The 16,690-nt window shown below is 44.1% G+C and overlaps 3 protein-coding genes and 1 non-coding gene across 4 annotated transcripts; 2 read left to right on the top strand and 2 right to left on the bottom strand.

The window, feature by feature from the left end:
• The first annotated feature begins 526 nt into the window (after window positions 1-526).
• LOC4347717 (3-dehydroquinate synthase, chloroplastic) lies at window positions 527-3,936 on the top strand. Its single transcript, XM_015757036.3, has 8 exons — window positions 527-932; window positions 1,001-1,151; window positions 1,244-1,411; window positions 1,494-1,720; window positions 2,383-2,506; window positions 3,046-3,108; window positions 3,209-3,352; window positions 3,530-3,936. The coding sequence occupies exons 1-8, from the start codon at window positions 610-612 to the stop codon at window positions 3,659-3,661; spliced, it is 1,332 nt and encodes a 443-aa protein (XP_015612522.1). The 5' UTR covers window positions 527-609; the 3' UTR covers window positions 3,662-3,936.
• Window positions 3,937-4,254: 318 nt separating this feature from the next.
• On the bottom strand, window positions 4,255-5,400 carry LOC9267361 (CASP-like protein 4A1). The gene has a single exon (XM_015757037.3). The coding sequence runs from the start codon at window positions 4,974-4,976 to the stop codon at window positions 4,434-4,436; it is 543 nt and encodes a 180-aa protein (XP_015612523.1). The 5' UTR covers window positions 4,977-5,400; the 3' UTR covers window positions 4,255-4,433.
• A 1,258-nt stretch (window positions 5,401-6,658) lies between these two features.
• LOC4347716 (uncharacterized) lies at window positions 6,659-7,638 on the bottom strand. Its single transcript, XR_001540062.3, has 2 exons — window positions 7,464-7,638; window positions 6,659-7,339 (listed from the first exon to the last, which is right to left on the bottom strand). It is a non-coding gene; the product is annotated as an uncharacterized protein (transcript).
• A 3,262-nt stretch (window positions 7,639-10,900) lies between these two features.
• On the top strand, window positions 10,901-16,559 carry LOC4347715 (synaptotagmin-2). Its single transcript, XM_015756696.3, has 13 exons — window positions 10,901-11,113; window positions 12,504-12,664; window positions 13,158-13,256; window positions 13,372-13,422; window positions 13,519-13,642; window positions 14,056-14,174; window positions 14,284-14,385; window positions 14,458-14,532; window positions 14,938-15,014; window positions 15,096-15,342; window positions 15,432-15,785; window positions 15,902-16,033; window positions 16,139-16,559. Exons 2-13 carry the CDS (start codon window positions 12,554-12,556, stop codon window positions 16,265-16,267), a joined length of 1,620 nt encoding a protein of 539 aa, XP_015612182.1. The 5' UTR covers window positions 10,901-11,113; window positions 12,504-12,553; the 3' UTR covers window positions 16,268-16,559.
• The last annotated feature ends 131 nt before the right edge of the window (window positions 16,560-16,690 follow it).

Below are 16,690 nucleotides of genomic sequence, written 5' to 3'. Positions count from 1 at the left end.
AGGTGACTTGTGTGGGAGGCCACTCAGCGGGCATGCGAAAATTATATTTACCCCTTGCCACCCTTGCACGCACATGGCGTTGTGTGCCACGTCACCTTGCCGCCATCTACTTGGGTGGTAGGGTTTATACCTGTAAATATTTTCTTCGGTATAATATTTCTGTAAATATTAAAAAATAAAAACTTAAAAATGAAAAAAAAAATCAAGAGTTGTTCATGCGCTTCATGGGTCGACGGCCCAATTGAAGTTGTGTCATATGGGCCGAAGCCCAGAAAAAAGCACACACGAGATGACAGATTTGACCGGGCCCATTTGTCAGCGACACCCTAAGCAGCCATTCCCAAGCCCAACCTCTCCGCCAACCATCCCGCCACGTCAACCACCTTTCCATCCCACCATGGCCGCGCCACCACACCCACCAACCCCGGGTCCATCTCGGCCGTCGATCTCCCCAACCGACGGTCCAGATACACCGCACGGTTCCTCCTCTCGGCTTCCTTCTCCCACCAACCTCCACACTCCGCCCGCCTCAAATCCCCCCGCTTCGCCAGCCACCACCCGCCGCCGTCGCCGTTGCCGTCGTCTTCGTTTCGCAGCTCCACCACCTCCATGGCGGCCGCCGCCTCCTCCTCTCTGCTCGCCGCCGCCTCGTCGTCCTCCCGCGCGGCGGCCGTGTCCGCCCGCCGCGCCCCCAGCGCGAGTCCGGCCGCGGCGGCCTCCCTCCCCTCGCCGTCTCGCGCCTCCTGCGCTCCTCCCCTCCGCGCTTCCGCAGCGAGGACCCTCCGCAGCCGTGTCGTCGCGAGCGCGGCCCCCGCTATGCAGCCGCCGCCGGCGTCGAGGGTCTCCACGGTTGTCGACGTCGACCTCGGCGACCGGAGCTACCCGATCTACATCGGCGCAGGCCTTCTCGACGAGCCTGACCTGCTGCAGAGGTATTTTTTTTGCTGGATTTAGTGAATTGGTGCGATCATTTCGTGATCCTGATGCCTTAGCTGCGCAGGCATGTTCATGGGAAGAGGGTTTTGGTGGTGACCAACACCACCGTCGCGCCGCTCTACCTGGAGAAGGTGACCTGGGCACTCACGCACAACAACCCGAATGTTTCTGTGGAGAGCGTGATCCTGCCCGACGGCGAGAAGTACAAGGACATGGTGCGTGTGTGGTTCAGACTTAAGCGTTCTGAGAGACTACCAGTTGTTGTTTCAGTCCAATTTGGGTGTACTTAACTGCTTGCGGCTTGCAGGGCACACTGATGAAGGTTTTCGACAAGGCAGTCGAGTCCCGGCTGGACCGGCGGTGCACGTTTGTTGCGTTGGGAGGTGGCGTTATTGGGGACATGTGCGGTTTTGCAGCTGCTGCGTTCCTGCGTGGTGTCAATTTCATACAGATTCCTACTACTCTGATGGCCCAGGTCCTAAGCTTGATTTAGATTTTTTACTACAATTGGTTACATGTAGCTTGATGCTAACGGTGAGCTGCATGAATTACTTTAGGTGGATTCATCTGTTGGAGGGAAGACCGGCATTAACCATCCATTGGGGAAGAACTTAATTGGGGCGTTCTACCAGCCACAGTGTGTACTGATAGACACCGAGACACTGAATACATTGCCTGACAGGGAACTGGCTTCAGGCATAGCTGAGGTGGTGAAGTATGGTCTCATAAGAGATGCACCGTTCTTTGAATGGCAAGAGAAAAACATGCCAGCATTATTAGCAAGGTATTGAGCACGTTTTGGCATTGTGTTGTCTAATGTTATTTCAATTCAATAACCGGCTTATAAAAATGTGCAGCTGCATTAGGCCTGCAGTTTGTTTGAAGTTTATATCAGTTAGCTAGTTATGCTTTATTGTCCTCTCTCAGACTGAAATGTTTGGTGCTCTAGATGCATCCCTATTTTGGAAGCATGTCTTCTTTTTGTATTTATATTTGTTGAACTGACTCATTTTTTTAGTTAAGCAACCATATCAGGAAAACATGTTTTACCGAAAATTTGCAAAGTTCATTTTATCCCTGAATAACCATTATAAATGAAACATGTATCATCTTATGAGTAAATGGTTTGACTGAATAGAGTGTCTCAGCTGTTGTGTTACCCTGCTAACTTAGAAAGATCATTGTTGTACATGTCAATCCTAGCTTAGTTGTTTACATTTCTGTTATGCTTCCTTTGATCATTTATGTTGCTTAACAGGCAGACATAGAACCATTGAACTACCATATTTTTGCATTACCATGTTAACTCAGAGAATGCTGAACTGTAAATCAGAAAAAAAGTTTGCGGAGTCTATTTCAGTTTTTACAGTATCATGTATACCATGATAATGCTGAAATATGGATAATAGTTTTCCCCCACTTATCGATCGTAATTCCTACTTGTAGAGAACCAAGTGCTCTGGCCTATGCTATTAAGAGATCGTGTGAAAACAAAGCTGAAGTGGTTGCTCAGGACGAGAAGGAAAGTGGTCTCCGAGCAACACTTAATCTCGGCCATACATTTGGCCATGTAAGTATTATCATTAACTATGGTTGATTTTATGCTGAACTAATGTCAATAAACATTATAATGCACTCCATGTTTAGTACTCGTATGATTTGCTGGGCTGGTAAAAAGTACAGATTTATTTCTTTTGCTTAAATGTTGATGGGGTTATCCTGTGCTCCTTATTAATTAACACATTATAAAATGGAAAGAGGCCTTGAAATTTGTTGTTTAGGTCAGGAATATGTTGTAGTACACCTTCCCAAACTACTTTACTTTATCCTAAAAGTTCATTACTGTAATAATCCGAAAGAGTTTGTTCACAACAAATCTGTTATATCATTTTCATGTATTCAAACTACATATTTTGGATAACATATGCTGTCAAAAATAGTATGTTTGGACTTGACTGTATGTAATCTTAGAGTAATATGGTGGCCATAGGTTGCAGAATAAATCATTCTTAATTCAAATATATGGGTGCCAGAAACTAAATATCCTCAACAGTTTGTTTAATGATGTACTCCTACATATTATTTATGATCACTTTATTCAATTGCCAGGCTATAGAAACAGGAACTGGTTATGGAGCATGGCTCCATGGGGAGGCTGTTGCAGCTGGAACAGTAAGAACACCTGAATATTTTTACAACACCTCGATTTCATTATTTTGTATCGTTTCATTACTTATCTTTTGGTTCTGTTTCTATGTTGCCACCACTCTAGGTTATGGCAGCTGACATGTCTCACCGCCTGGGTTGGATAGACGAGTCAATCAAGAAACGGGCAATTGACATACTAGAGAAAGCGAAGCTTCCAATTACACCTCCAGAGGCCATGACAGTGGAGAAGTTCAAAAGTATTATGGCCGTAAGTACCCTCGTACCTTGATATGTTACAAAGTGGATCTGATCAGCTTTTGTCACCAAACAAATTGTTGGATAACCTATTTTTTGTTATTGTATGCATTGGTATATAGCAGAGCTCTCAAGTTGTTTTTCCTCTATTGAAAAGCAGCATTATTGAATTCCTGAATGATTGCATCAGGTTGATAAGAAGGTTGCTGATGGATTGCTGAGGCTCATCCTCCTGAAAGGACCTCTGGGAAGCTGTGTTTTCACTGGCGATTACGACAGGAATGCCCTCGACGAAACCCTCCGTGCATTCTGCGACTGCTGATTCTTCCTACTTGGATCTTCAGACTGTATACTAAATAGGCTACATTATCATTTCAGAGAGGAGACTGCATTGTATATGTATGAGATCTTTCCCCCTTTTTTTTTTGTCGGAGAAATAATGGAGAATGTGGATAGGGGTTGGTTTCTGGTTGTAGCGCGTAAAGACTGATCAATCGTGATACAGTTGTCCCCATTGACAAGAAGGGTTTACTGCATTTTCCTTGCTGTTGCCAATTCTTGCACCAGATTTAATAAAGCTGTTTCTGTTTTTAAGAAGGGATGAGTGATCATTTGCCACTTTTTCGTAAGGTATGCAACGTGTCGACAAAACACCTCGCTGCATGTCTGCGTGATAATTGAAATCAGAATTCATAGTGATCTGATTTACAGAATTCTCCATTCTCCACATCTACTATTGCTTCAGGTGAAGAAACGGTGACAACCTGCCCCTTGCTTATTATTCTGAGATGAGATCTACCAATACAAAGACTCTAATCTCCTCGCAACCTTTTCTGCTATGAACTGACCTTGGTTTGCATTTCGGAGTAGATCAACAAAAGAAGAACAAAACTTTCTCATTTTCAATCCAGCTGGTGACACAAACACAAACACATTGTATATATTGAATTCAGAGGGCAAATACCCAATACAACCTGTAGCAATAACATCGTGCTCATCTTTATTTCGGGCACGTATACAAGTTGCACCAAAACGTAGAACAAACAACAAACATCGATGGCATGTTGCTGCAAGCAGGGGCACGTGTGGGGCCGCTAGAGCCGGAGTAGCCGCCGGAGCTCGTCGGTCGCTCCGACGTCCACGCCGCCACCGCCGGCCACCTCCACGGCGCACGCGGTCGCCGCCTTCCTCCCGGCCGCTGCACCGACCAGCAGGGACGTCGGCATCGGAACGCAGCTCGGCGGCGGCGACACCGAGTACAGCGAGTCCGTCGTCGTCGTCCATTCCGCCGCCTCTTGCTGGCTCGCCGCCGCCGCCCTCTTCTTCGACGGCGCCGCCTGTACAGGGATGGGCACCGGCGCCGTCTTCTTGGGGCCCAGCGCCGCGGCGGCGGCGGCGGCGGTGGCGGTGGCGTGGCTTGGTTTCTTGGAACGTTGTGGCGCCGGCCAGGCGGCGTGCTGCTGCGGCGGCGGGGCATGGGGGCGCGCCGGCAGCGGCAGGAGCGGAGGCTGCGGTGGCGTCGCCGGCGGTTGTGGGAACGGAGGCTGGTGGTTGACGACGCCGTGATAGTGCTTGTTGGAAGCCATGAACGATGGCGATTTTGCCGAAGAGCTCAACGATTTAAAGGCGTTCTCCATTGGCACCGATCTCGCTTGCAAATCTGAACAGTTTGAGCGGAAAAAAAGAAGCTATAGATGCGAATGAAACAAGCTGATCTGACCTGAGCAGCCGCAAGCTGATGATGATGGTGAGTAGATCAGAAAAGCTGAAGTGCAAATCGAAACTATGAAAAGATAAAAGAGAAATAGAAGAACTCCAACCAGCAAAAAATAGGTGGAGATGTATGAAAGAAAAATAAAATAAAAATAAAAAGATGGTTGCTTGCTTGCTGATCTCAATCGACCAAAACAGATCGAGATCGAAGCAGCTTATAATTGTAAAGAAAAAGGACAAAAAAAAGAGAAGAAATTAGTTAAACGAAAAAGATGAACAAAGTGGATGCTATAGTATCATGTCAAACAACAAGCAAAGCAAAGCACAGTTAGGACTCTCTGTAAGAGCGGGATTTTCTCTGGAGCATCTGCAGTGTATAAATAGCAAGCAACAGGTGGTTAAATGCAAAGAGAGCCGTTGGGTAAAGTTCGGCCGTGTGTGCCAGGACCCCCTCTCTCCTGGGCCAAATGGCCAATTTTATAGCCGTAGCGGCCGTGACCTGCACGCAGCACCACCAACCCTGGTCTACCGCTCGCAACGGATAGGCAAGGCGTACGTACGTACGTAACGTACCGAGCGACGTACCGTGCTCGCGGCCACTTCGGTCACCTTTTTTTCCCTCTCGGCTCGGCAGGCGATTGGGACATGATAGTACTCCTCCGTTCCACGTTAAACGTAGCCATAATTTTAGGTATCCAACTTTCATCATCTATTTTATTTAATTTTCTTATAATTAGTATTTTATTGTTATTAGATGATAAACATAAATATTTTTTATGAGTTGTAGTACTTTTTTAAATTTTTTCAAATAATACGAACGATCGACATAAAAATAGGTGCGCTTGAAATGAAATGGAGAGAGAAGTTTTTTTTTTGTTGTATTTAGTTCATACTAAAATTAAAAGTTTGGTTGTAATTGGAATTATGTGACGGAAAAGTTAGAAATTTATGTATGTATAAAAGTTTTGATAAGATGGAAAAGTTGGATGTTTGAATAATTATTTAGGATCTAAACACGGCGTTTGTTAAAATTTTCTTCAGGTCGCGTGCGCCGCGGGGAGCGGGGGTGGCCGACAGGTGCCGCGACACGCGAGGCGTGGGCGGCGGCCGGCCGAGGGGTGGGAGCCGTCCGATCGCGGCGCGCGCGCGCGGACGTAGGGATCGCCGACGCGCGCGGGTGGCACGTGGTTGGAGGGAGGAAAGGCGAAGCCGCCTCGGGGGGTATCGATCCTGCCGTTTCGTTTCAGCGCTTTGTTTGCTTGAGATGCAGCACAAGTCGACGTACGGCAACGTTGGCGCGAGCCGCGGCGGCCGGGTCGGGAGGGGGATGATACGGGATACCTCGCCGTCTCGGCACGCTTCTGCTGTTCTGTCTGCGTGCCGTATGGGGGGCACCGTCAATGTGATGCACGGTGGGCCTCTGGTTGCTCGGCCCAGTAAAACGAGCTATGGAAACGGCCTTCTCACCTCTTCTGGCCCAACACGTTAACATTCTATTCTCACCGGAAAAAAGTCTCTGGATAAGATTTTATCTCAGATTATTTTATTAGCATGCTCTTCGAATCGCTAAACGGTGTATTTCAAACGAAAAATTTCTATGTAGAAGTTGGTTTAAAATCTCAATAAATTCATTTCCAAGTCTAAAATAGTTAAAACCCAATTAATCACACGTTAATATTTTCTTTTCTAAATGTTCATCCTAGTAGGTTCGAATGACACCTAAGTACGGATAAATTTAGATGTGGTAGTCACATCTACCATAACACTTGCTCTTAGTGGTTTTGACTCCGGTTTTATCCGATGTGGCAGCTGACTTAGCGTGGGATCCACGTGGGCCCCACATGTCAGTGTGGCCACGTCAGCATCCTCTCTTTTCCTCTCTTCTCTCCCTTCCTCATCTCTCACTTTTCTCAGCACGTAGTGGTCGGCCGAGAGCCTCGTCGAAGAGGGCGCTGCCGCCATCCCGTTCCCGGCGACCGCCGCCGCCGCAGGCCAGTAGTCGTTGAGCAGCATCTTGATGCCGTCCACCAGTTGCATTGCACCCACGAGCGGCGCCTGCTGCTGCACGGCTATCAGCTCGGCGTCGCTGAACACCTTGCGGCAAGCGGCCGTTGACCTCGACGCCGCCACCGCCGCCGCCGCCGCCGCACGTGCTCTCTCTGCAGTCTGCGCTGCGTCAGCTCTCGCCGCGCGTCGGCTCTCCGGCATCGACCCTGCCAAATCCTTCCTTCTGCTCGCTCCCCAAGGTACACCCGTTGCGGCTTTCTCCGTTCTGCTTGCTGCTCGGCTGCACCGCAAATAGGAGCATTTCACTTCTTCTCTTACTTAGAAAGAACCAAACAATCAATATGCGAATCACATGCTCACTGATCTCTCCGCTAAATCAACACACACATATCAAAGATTTTCACCATCGGTTGCTATGCTCCTCCCATCAGATTGGATTTGCATATGTTTGTTTCTTGCTGACACTGTGGCGCCACCGCGCCGCCGACAGCGCCCCTGGACCCTGGTGAGAGAGAGAAAGAGCGAGGGGGATCTGAGAGTGGGAGTCGCCGACAGCGCCGCTCCTCCCCGGCCGCCCGCACGCTGCTTCTCTACCGGCCGCGCGCCACCCCTTCCCCGCAGCCCGTCTGCAGCTCCTCCCCTCGCTGCCGCCTCGTGGGCGGCTGCCGGCGGGTGAGCCCGCGCGCCGTCCCTCCCCGGCCGCCCGCCCGCAGCTCCTCCCCCACCGCCGCCGCGTCGCCAGTAGCCGCCATCACCGCCGTCGCGTCGCCAGTCGCCGGCTGCCGACGCCCTCCTCTCCCGTCCCGCCTCGCACTACGGCCTCGCAGAGGATGGAGAGAGAGATGAGGAAGGGAGAGGGGAGAGGAAAAGGGAGATAATGATGATGTGGCCACGCTGACATGTGGGTCCATATGAGTTTCACGCTACTCAGCGCCACGTCGGACAAAACCGAAATCAAAACCACCAAAAAAAAATCTCAAACGAAACCGTTCGGTTTAGTTAGTTGAGGGACGTTGTGGTTGGGGGACAATTTTGTAACCCGATGACAAGTTAAGTTGAGGTATCTTCGGTGTACTTTTTCCTTTATTAGTAGATCCTGTTCGAATCCGACGTTTGCTTTCACGAGAGAATGGGCCTGAAGGAAGGGGAGCAAGGTCGTTGTCGAACAATTCGAGGGCCTATCCAATCCGACGCAACGCTGCCGACACAGGACAGCTTCAAAGGTGTCTGCAGTCTGCATGATTATACACCCCCAGTATGCGCCATTCCACCGAGGAGATAGCGAGATGCATTTTGTCCTGAAAACGAACTATGGCCTGATGGAGACATACACTGTTCTTACCACACACAAGTATTATATGAGTTCCGAGGAAATTACGCATATCAAGCAGAATTTTGGCCCTTTCTGCGTCAAGGAGAGTAGCGAGTTTTTTTCTGGCTGGGAAACGTCTCACGACTTGGAGCATCCACGTCGTCTTTGCTCTGTTGCACGACGCGACACGACCGATCAATCCGTTGTCTGCATTTGGATCATGAAAATAACGCCCTGATTTGACTGGTCGGGTGATGAACCGGTGGTACGTGCGTGGCTGCTACTGACCTGGTTGCTAGGCCATGCAAATGCCTCCGATTTTCTGCTGTCGAAATTTTAATTTAAAATTGTCGAGAGTAGTTTATTTTTCAGTTTAAAATTGCTTAGGTATAAATATAAAGTTTTCCTTAGAAATTAGTTTTTATTACTAATAAGGTATTTTTACGGCTTATCAGCTTAAGGCCGCCAAACTAATGGCCAAAATGAAATGCAGAGACATGCTCTTTATTTGTTCGTTGCCATTTGGCAACCTCGCATGTAACCAAAATTGATGGTCTACTTGTTTCAAAAAAATTGATGGTCTACGTGAAAAGCAGATTAAGAAAACAGATAGATAGGAAAAGCATACTTCTTCCATTTTATAATATACGGAGTAATAGCCTAGCACTAGATAAAATATATCATACTACGAAACTAAATAGACTTGCTATCTAGATTCATTATACTAATATATATCCCATCCAATACTAATCTTTCTCTTTCATAAAAAACCAATCAAATACACAGTGTGGCATATTCTACTTGAATATCGACAACCTCATGTCCACGTAGTAGTACTATGATGTGTCACATTATGTCCTGATTAGTATTTTATAGAACGAAAGAATTAGACTTTTATATTTTGAGACATGTGTACTATGATTTTAATAGAAATATAAGGGTAAACAGAGAACCGCAAAAAAAAAAAACAAGAATCACCGTTTGAACGGATCATAGGAAAAACACAAGAAATTGAAAGAAAACAACTTCGATGGAAAAAAACATCAAATCAAGTTGTAAAATTCTGTAGCGTCTTATAAGCTACATAGAAATCGAGAAGAGCATATAACTTTAGACCCTGTTTAGATGGGACTAAAACTTTAAGTCCTTATCACATCGGATGTTTGGACACTAATTATAAATATTGAATGTAGACTATTAATAAAACCCATCCATAATCTTGGACTAATTCGCGAGACGAATCTGTTGAGCCTAATTAATCCATAATTAGCCTATGTGATGCTACAGTAAACATTATCTAATTATGGATTAATTAGGCTTAAAAAATTGTCTCGCGAATTAGCTTTGATTTATGTAATTAGTTTTGTAAGTAGTCTATATTTAATATTCTAAATTAGTGTCTAAATACAGGGACTAAAGTTAAAGTTAAGTGTCTGGATCCAAACACCACCTTAGATAGAAGGAAAAAAACCCATGTATAGAATGTCTCTTCATACAGACTCTATATAAACTAAAAAAAATTGGAATAATCTAATCCGATGACACACGGGAAAAACCCTGAGGGCATGTACAAAGGTAGAGTCTAATATGAGCTCTCTATACTAATTAATATCACTAAAGACAATCCTCCTATAATAGTAGAGGTAATAAGATTTCTAAACCATTAATGTATCAAATAATTTTTTATTATACTTATTTCCTTTTCTCCACCCTCATGCAACAAATTTTCCATTATGCTAAGAGTCCACTCTGAGCTGTTATCATGCGTAGCAACGATATTTCTCATTTCTTCCATCTCTTTCTTCCACGTCACCAAATTTACTTGCATAACAGTGAAGAGAGCCCATTATTACATACCATTGTACATGCACTGATGGAATCATACATATAAAAAGAAGAAACCATGACTGTCCATTACCTAAAAACGAGGTAAGATGCCTGTTTGTTTTCCTCTAAAATTTCTATAAGTGGAGGAGATTAATTTCAGAACTAATATAAATTCTGGAGGGTGGGATTATCCGAACACGGTTCATTTCACTTTCAGAACTAATATAAATCCTCGAGGGAGGGATTAACCGATGGTTCATTTCACGGGATTTTCAATGAAAATTTCGAGGACCAATCATTTGCTGCGAATAACTACATCGGAATTTTATGATTCAAATCCTAAAAAAAAATCCTTTCCCTTTCATACGTTCGAAAGGATCCTTTTTAAAACACTTCACGCAAATTTCGCTGATTTTTGGTACTGCACGACACAAGACAAGAAAAGGTTTGAACTACAAAAGTTGGGGGGGGGGGGGGGGGGGGGCAGATGAGCCAGGGAGGACCATGACCATCCCCGGTCCCCACACGTCGGCGTCCCCGAGATCACTCATCCGACTCCACCACAGTTCACACTTCACACCCATCCAGCAGCAGGCAGGAGAGGAGAGGAGAGGAAACAAATCAAACTCGCTTCGCTTCTTTAATTAGGCCCTCGTCTCCCTCCTCCCTCTTCCACCCCCCCCCCCCCCCCCCCCCCCACACACACACACCTTGGATCGCGGCCTCACGCGCGTGAGGCGCCGCAACGCAACGTGCGACCCCGACCTCTCCTCCTCCACCTCGGCTTCCCCCCAAATTCCATCTCCTCGCCTCGGCGAATCCGATTCCGAGCACTCACAACCGGATCGGAGCGAGTTCCATGGCCTGAATCTCAGGGGGGGTGACTGGCCGAGGAGCGGGCTCTCTCTCTCACTGGTTCGTCTCCTCCTCTTCCTCTTCCCCGACTGCTCGGATCGGTCGTCGTTCTCGCGTTGGGGGGCGATCTAGGTTTTTGTTCGTTGCCTGGATTTTTGGGCTGTTGTAGGATTGGATGGGAGTTTTTGATTTTTGTTGGGTGTTTTCTCGTCTGTCCGGTTGCGGCTAAAGTTGGATTCGTCTAGGGTTTTTTTTTTCCCACTGTAGGATCGATTTTGAATTTTTGATCCGTGCAATCGTAGGGGCGGATTGGGTTCACCATTTTTGGGGTACATTTTCGTGCGACTTTTTTTTATTTGCTGGCGATTAACGTCGATTTGAGACAATTATCGAATCATGTCTTATTTAGGAGAAACATGCATGAAGTGAGTCAGTGAATTCGGCAAAACTAATTTGCTTCCGTTTGGAATTACCTTTCGTATGTGAACACTGTGCGCGGATGTGTTGTTTGAGCAATATTATGAATAATGTAAATTTGTGAATCTAGCATAGATAAACTGTGCAATTCATTTCATGTTTTTGGTTGAATTCTATTTAATCGAACAAGAGAAAATTTCACACTCTGTAACAATATTCTCTGTCCTACCTCCAAGCGAACTTTATTCTCTTTTTTTTCACAAGCAGATCCCACCACTATATTTTGTTGAAATCTTCAGTTTGGTGTACAGCGGATTTGCTCTAATACGAAACCCACCCCAAAAGCAAAGATTAAAGCGCCAACCCCACAGCCAAGCAAGAAACCATCCGTAAAGCACACCTTTGATGTTCTTTTCTTCCACCACTTGAATCCACCTTTTGTCTTCTCGCTTAATTATTTAATTAAAACATTGCAACTTTGGGTGGTTCCAGCCTATATTATTCTGAAATCTGCATTATCATTTTTAAAGTTTACAAGTTTTCTCTTCACCATATGACTATATCTTCTTGTTACCGAACCAATTGGCATTAGCTGTGCTAAACTTTGTTTCTATCAGTCTCCTGCAGGTCGTTTTCACTATTTTTTATTAAAAGAACTTTCAACATGTACTTTTTTTTTTGGGTGATATGCGGGTGAAGGTTACTTTCATACTGTCGTACTAGGGGGGAAATCTTGATTGATGGGCCCCTCCAGTTTCTAATGTTGGAAGTTGCTCCATGTTGCTTTCTGCAATTTGTTCAAATCTGTTTGCTCTGAATTTTGCTTATGCCGGGATATTTTGATGCTCTCACGCAAAAAGCTGAATAGAGTATTTTCACCAAAAAAAAAAAAGAGGAGGTACGAGCTAGTGATAGGGATCTGGCTAGACCACTTGTTGTTCTCTCATGATTCAGCTGAATGAAGTGTTTCAATTGATTAATTTACCTGAGTGTAAGCCTTTGTTTCATCTTCCGACATGTTTGATTTTTGCAGCCTTAGGCTGAAATCTGCTATAACTTTGGAGGTACTAAAACGAGTCTGAGATGGGTGTGATTAGTACGGTGCTTGGTTTCTCTGGGTTTGGCTTTGGATTCTCCGCTGGTATTGTCATCGGATACTACTTCTTCATCTACTTCCAGCCAACTGATGTCAAGGTGCACATCTATATTTCAATGATTCTCTTCCTTTCATACTGTATAAAATTTTATCATATTGTCATATAATGAATACTTGTGTTGTGGAATGTGTGGTGCTGCTTATTAACAGATGTCTACACCTTACAACCAAAATGGCCTGGGAACAGTTTGGCTCTTGCTGTTACAGAAAATAATTTGACGACGGAGGCATTGATGAACTCATTTAGTTTTTTGTGAAGTCCTAATTCAGTTAGTCTCAACCACATACTGTTAATATGCCATATATAAGCATCTATTATTTTATTTGGGTGTTTAAACGATATCTTTCATGATTTTCAAATAAAGGCAACCTTTCAGTTGGTGTATGATGACCTATTACACTATATATATGCATGTACATGTCCATTGATACCATATGTACTGGAACGGCACACATTTGAGTTTTTCTTGGTGTAATGCACCATATTGTTGTGCTGCATGGGGGTAATTTCTTCCTCTGATTGCCTTTCAGGACGTCAAAGTTCGCCCACTTGTCGAATATGACTCAATATCGTTGGACGGTATCCTTCCTGAAATTCCTTTGTGGGTCAAGAATCCTGACTATGATAGAGTATGCTTACCCATTCTTTAAACTATCATCTACTCGCTGAAGAAAACTCATGCACTTGAACAGCATCAATGCTAGCTTATCTCATATTTCTCATCTTCCTCTTATTCTTTGTTAGATTGATTGGCTGAATAGATTTTTGGAGATGATGTGGCCTTACCTCAACAAGGTACCCTTATCTTGCTGTAGACTACACCAAGTCACCAAGAATGAAATGGATCTCTCTGATTGACAATAGAAACTTTATTGTGCATTTATCCTGTAGGCGATCTGCAGAACTGCACTGGATATTGCAAAGCCAATCATTGAAGAGAACAGGAAGACGTATAAACTAGAATCTATTGAGTTTGAATCACTTACATTGGGTAGCTTACCACCCACCTTTCAAGGTTAGTGCACTTTCTCATTATATACATGCATACATATGTAGTTCACATGTCTTTTCCTTAGAAGTGGCCCTTGTTTCTGTATATTGTGCAAACAGTTGTGTTCATATCAACTTGTTTTACGATCAACTGTAATCAAATCAGCATCAGAGTAGTTATGGTTTGCATCGCTGGAGATATAGAATATGAATGCATTGCTACTACTTTGTTCCCACTAAGCTGTCATACTATGTTTTTATGACCAACTCTATGCATTATAGCCATAGGTCTGTACAGCTTGTTTATTACTTATTGTAAGTTAATGTCATATGGACATCACCATAAACATGTATGGTGGACAATAATGTTCTATGTGCTCAGCTCTCTTTGTACCCTGGCATTACACTGAATCTGTTGTATGATATTTGCTTCTCCAGGAATGAAAGTGTATGTCACAGAAGAACAAGAATTGATAATGGAACCATCTCTTAAGTGGGCTGCAAATCCCAATGTCACTGTTGTTGTAAAGGCTTATGGGTTGAAAGCAACTGTCCAGGTTTTTTTTTTGTCATGGGCTGAAGTAGTAATTGGTGTTCTCATTATGTGATATGATATAGAATTGAGCTAATTAAGTTATTCATTGTTCATGTGAAACAAAATTTCAGATTGTGGATCTGCAAGTCTTTGCTTCACCTCGTATTACTCTGAAGCCATTGGTCCCTACATTTCCTTGCTTCGCAAAAATCCTTGTTTCTCTCATGGAGAAGGTCTGATATCTGATCGCTTGTATGTTTATTACCCTGCTGGCAACCTTCTTACTAGTTATGTTGGTTTGGCAGCCACACGTTGACTTCGGGCTGAAACTTTTCGGAGCAGATTTAATGGCTATCCCTGGTCTTTACAGATTTGTTCAGGTATTCCTGACTCCTACTTTGAGCCTTCTTATGCGAAAGTTTGTTGGTCTATGGTGTTGAGATTTTCATTAGTTTGCTAGAAATACGTAGAGCTAAAGTGAGCCGTCATGAAAGAACTGCTACAGTTCTTTTAACATTCACAGCAAACTTGTAATGTGGTACTGTAACTTGCTTCTGTTATTGGTCTACACGTGCTTAGACTTAGATTCGTACACACATTCTTATGTAGCAAAAGCAAGATATTTCTTGTTTGCTATAATTTCATATCCTATAGCCTTGAGCCCTTGACTTGATGTTATTTGATGGTGTCTATCTTAGCCATTACAGTGGATGTGCCACAGACTGCCTCACTCCATTCAGTACAAGTAGTTCATATTTTGACCACTTCCATTTGTGCATTTGCAGGAGACCATAAAAAAGCAAGTTGCGAGCATGTATTTGTGGCCAAAGACATTGGAAGTTCCCATAATGGATCCCTCAAAGTACATTATCTATCACTTAGTCTATTATTTGTTTGTATGCAGTTTTTGAGATGCCACATTAATGGTTCCATCTATTTGCAGAGCTTCTAAGAAGCCTGTTGGAATTCTACTTGTGAAAGTTTTAAGAGCTCAAAACCTGCGAAAGAAGGATCTGTTGGGTAAATCGGACCCATATGTGAAACTTAAGATGTCAGATGACAAGCTTCCGTCCAAGAAAACAACAGTGAAGCGTAGCAATCTCAATCCAGAGTGGAATGAGGATTTCAAATTTGTTGTGACAGACCCTGAAACTCAGGCACTGGAAATTAATGTCTTTGATTGGGAACAGGTATGGACCGCTTCATTAATGAAATCCGCTACTTTTTTCTGCATTTTTTATACCAAAAAAGACATGATTATTTCTTTTGATGTATACAGGTTGGCAAGCATGAGAAAATGGGCATGAACAACATTCTGTTGAAAGAACTTCCCGCAGATGAGACTAAAGTCATGACTGTTAACTTGCTTAAGACGATGGATCCTAATGATGTACAAAATGAGAAGTCCCGTGGTCAGCTTACTCTGGAGGTGACATATAAGCCTTTCAAGGAAGAGGATATGGAGAAAGAAGGCATCGATAATGCTGATGTGGTGGAGAAAGCTCCTGATGGTACTCCAGCTGGTGGAGGACTGCTTTATGTTGTTGTTCATGAAGCTCAAGATCTTGAAGGAAAGCATCACACAAACCCATATGCAAAGATAATTTTCAAAGGAGAAGAGAAGAAAACAAAGGTACTAATATCTTGCAAATATTATTCACTTGAACATCTGCACTGAAATTGTTTGTGGTATGATCTCATGTGCCCCCCCCCCCCCCCAACCTATAAAATTCTACCTCAATTTTGTAGGTAATCAAGAAAAACAGGGATCCACGGTGGGAGGACGAATTCGAGTTTGTATGCGAGGAACCCCCTGTAAATGATAAACTGCATATTGAAGTTCTAAGTAAAGCTTCAAAGAAAGGATTGATACACGGCAAGGTATTTGTTTTGTGCCTGGAAGTTCTGTCCCATGCCAACATTTTACTTTCTCGACTTGTGCATGATGAATATCAGAATCACTGATGAGTATTTTAATTTATTCAGGAAACCTTAGGCTACATTGATATAAGCCTCGCAGATGTGATCAGCAACAAGCGGATCAATGAGAAGTACCACCTCATTGATTCCAAAAATGGTCAGATTCAGATAGAGATGCAGTGGAGAACTTCATAGCAACCGTGATGAAGTAGGTGAAATGCTTGAACTTCGTGAGATACAGGATGATACATATGAATGTTGTTGCTACAAACAGAGTTTGGCCAATACCTGTGATTGAGTTCTGTAGATATTTACTTCTTTGTGTCCAGGCATCTGTTTTACCTTGTTGAGATATTTTGTTATTTTTTCAAAATTGTGTTGAGAACAACGTAGAAGCAACCATGCTATTGGCATCGGAAGTGGAATTAGATGTGAGATGTAATGACCCATTATCCTTCAATGCAGATAAACATAGAATTCTGGCAGAGTTGAATTCTTTTAAAAAGAAGTTGTGCGTTCGACAAAATTCTTTGACATGACGTGTGAACATGAAAACGGGCAGGCCGAATTATAATAGACTATACAGTATGCGAAATACTGCTGTCATCGTACAAAATT

The sequence above is a fragment of the Oryza sativa genome, chromosome 9 (genome assembly GCF_034140825.1).
Source record: "Oryza sativa Japonica Group chromosome 9, ASM3414082v1".
Taxonomy (NCBI): domain Eukaryota; kingdom Viridiplantae; phylum Streptophyta; class Magnoliopsida; order Poales; family Poaceae; genus Oryza; species Oryza sativa.
The sequence above is the reverse complement of the archived record's forward strand: the minus strand, read 5'-3'. Positions and strand labels throughout refer to the sequence as shown.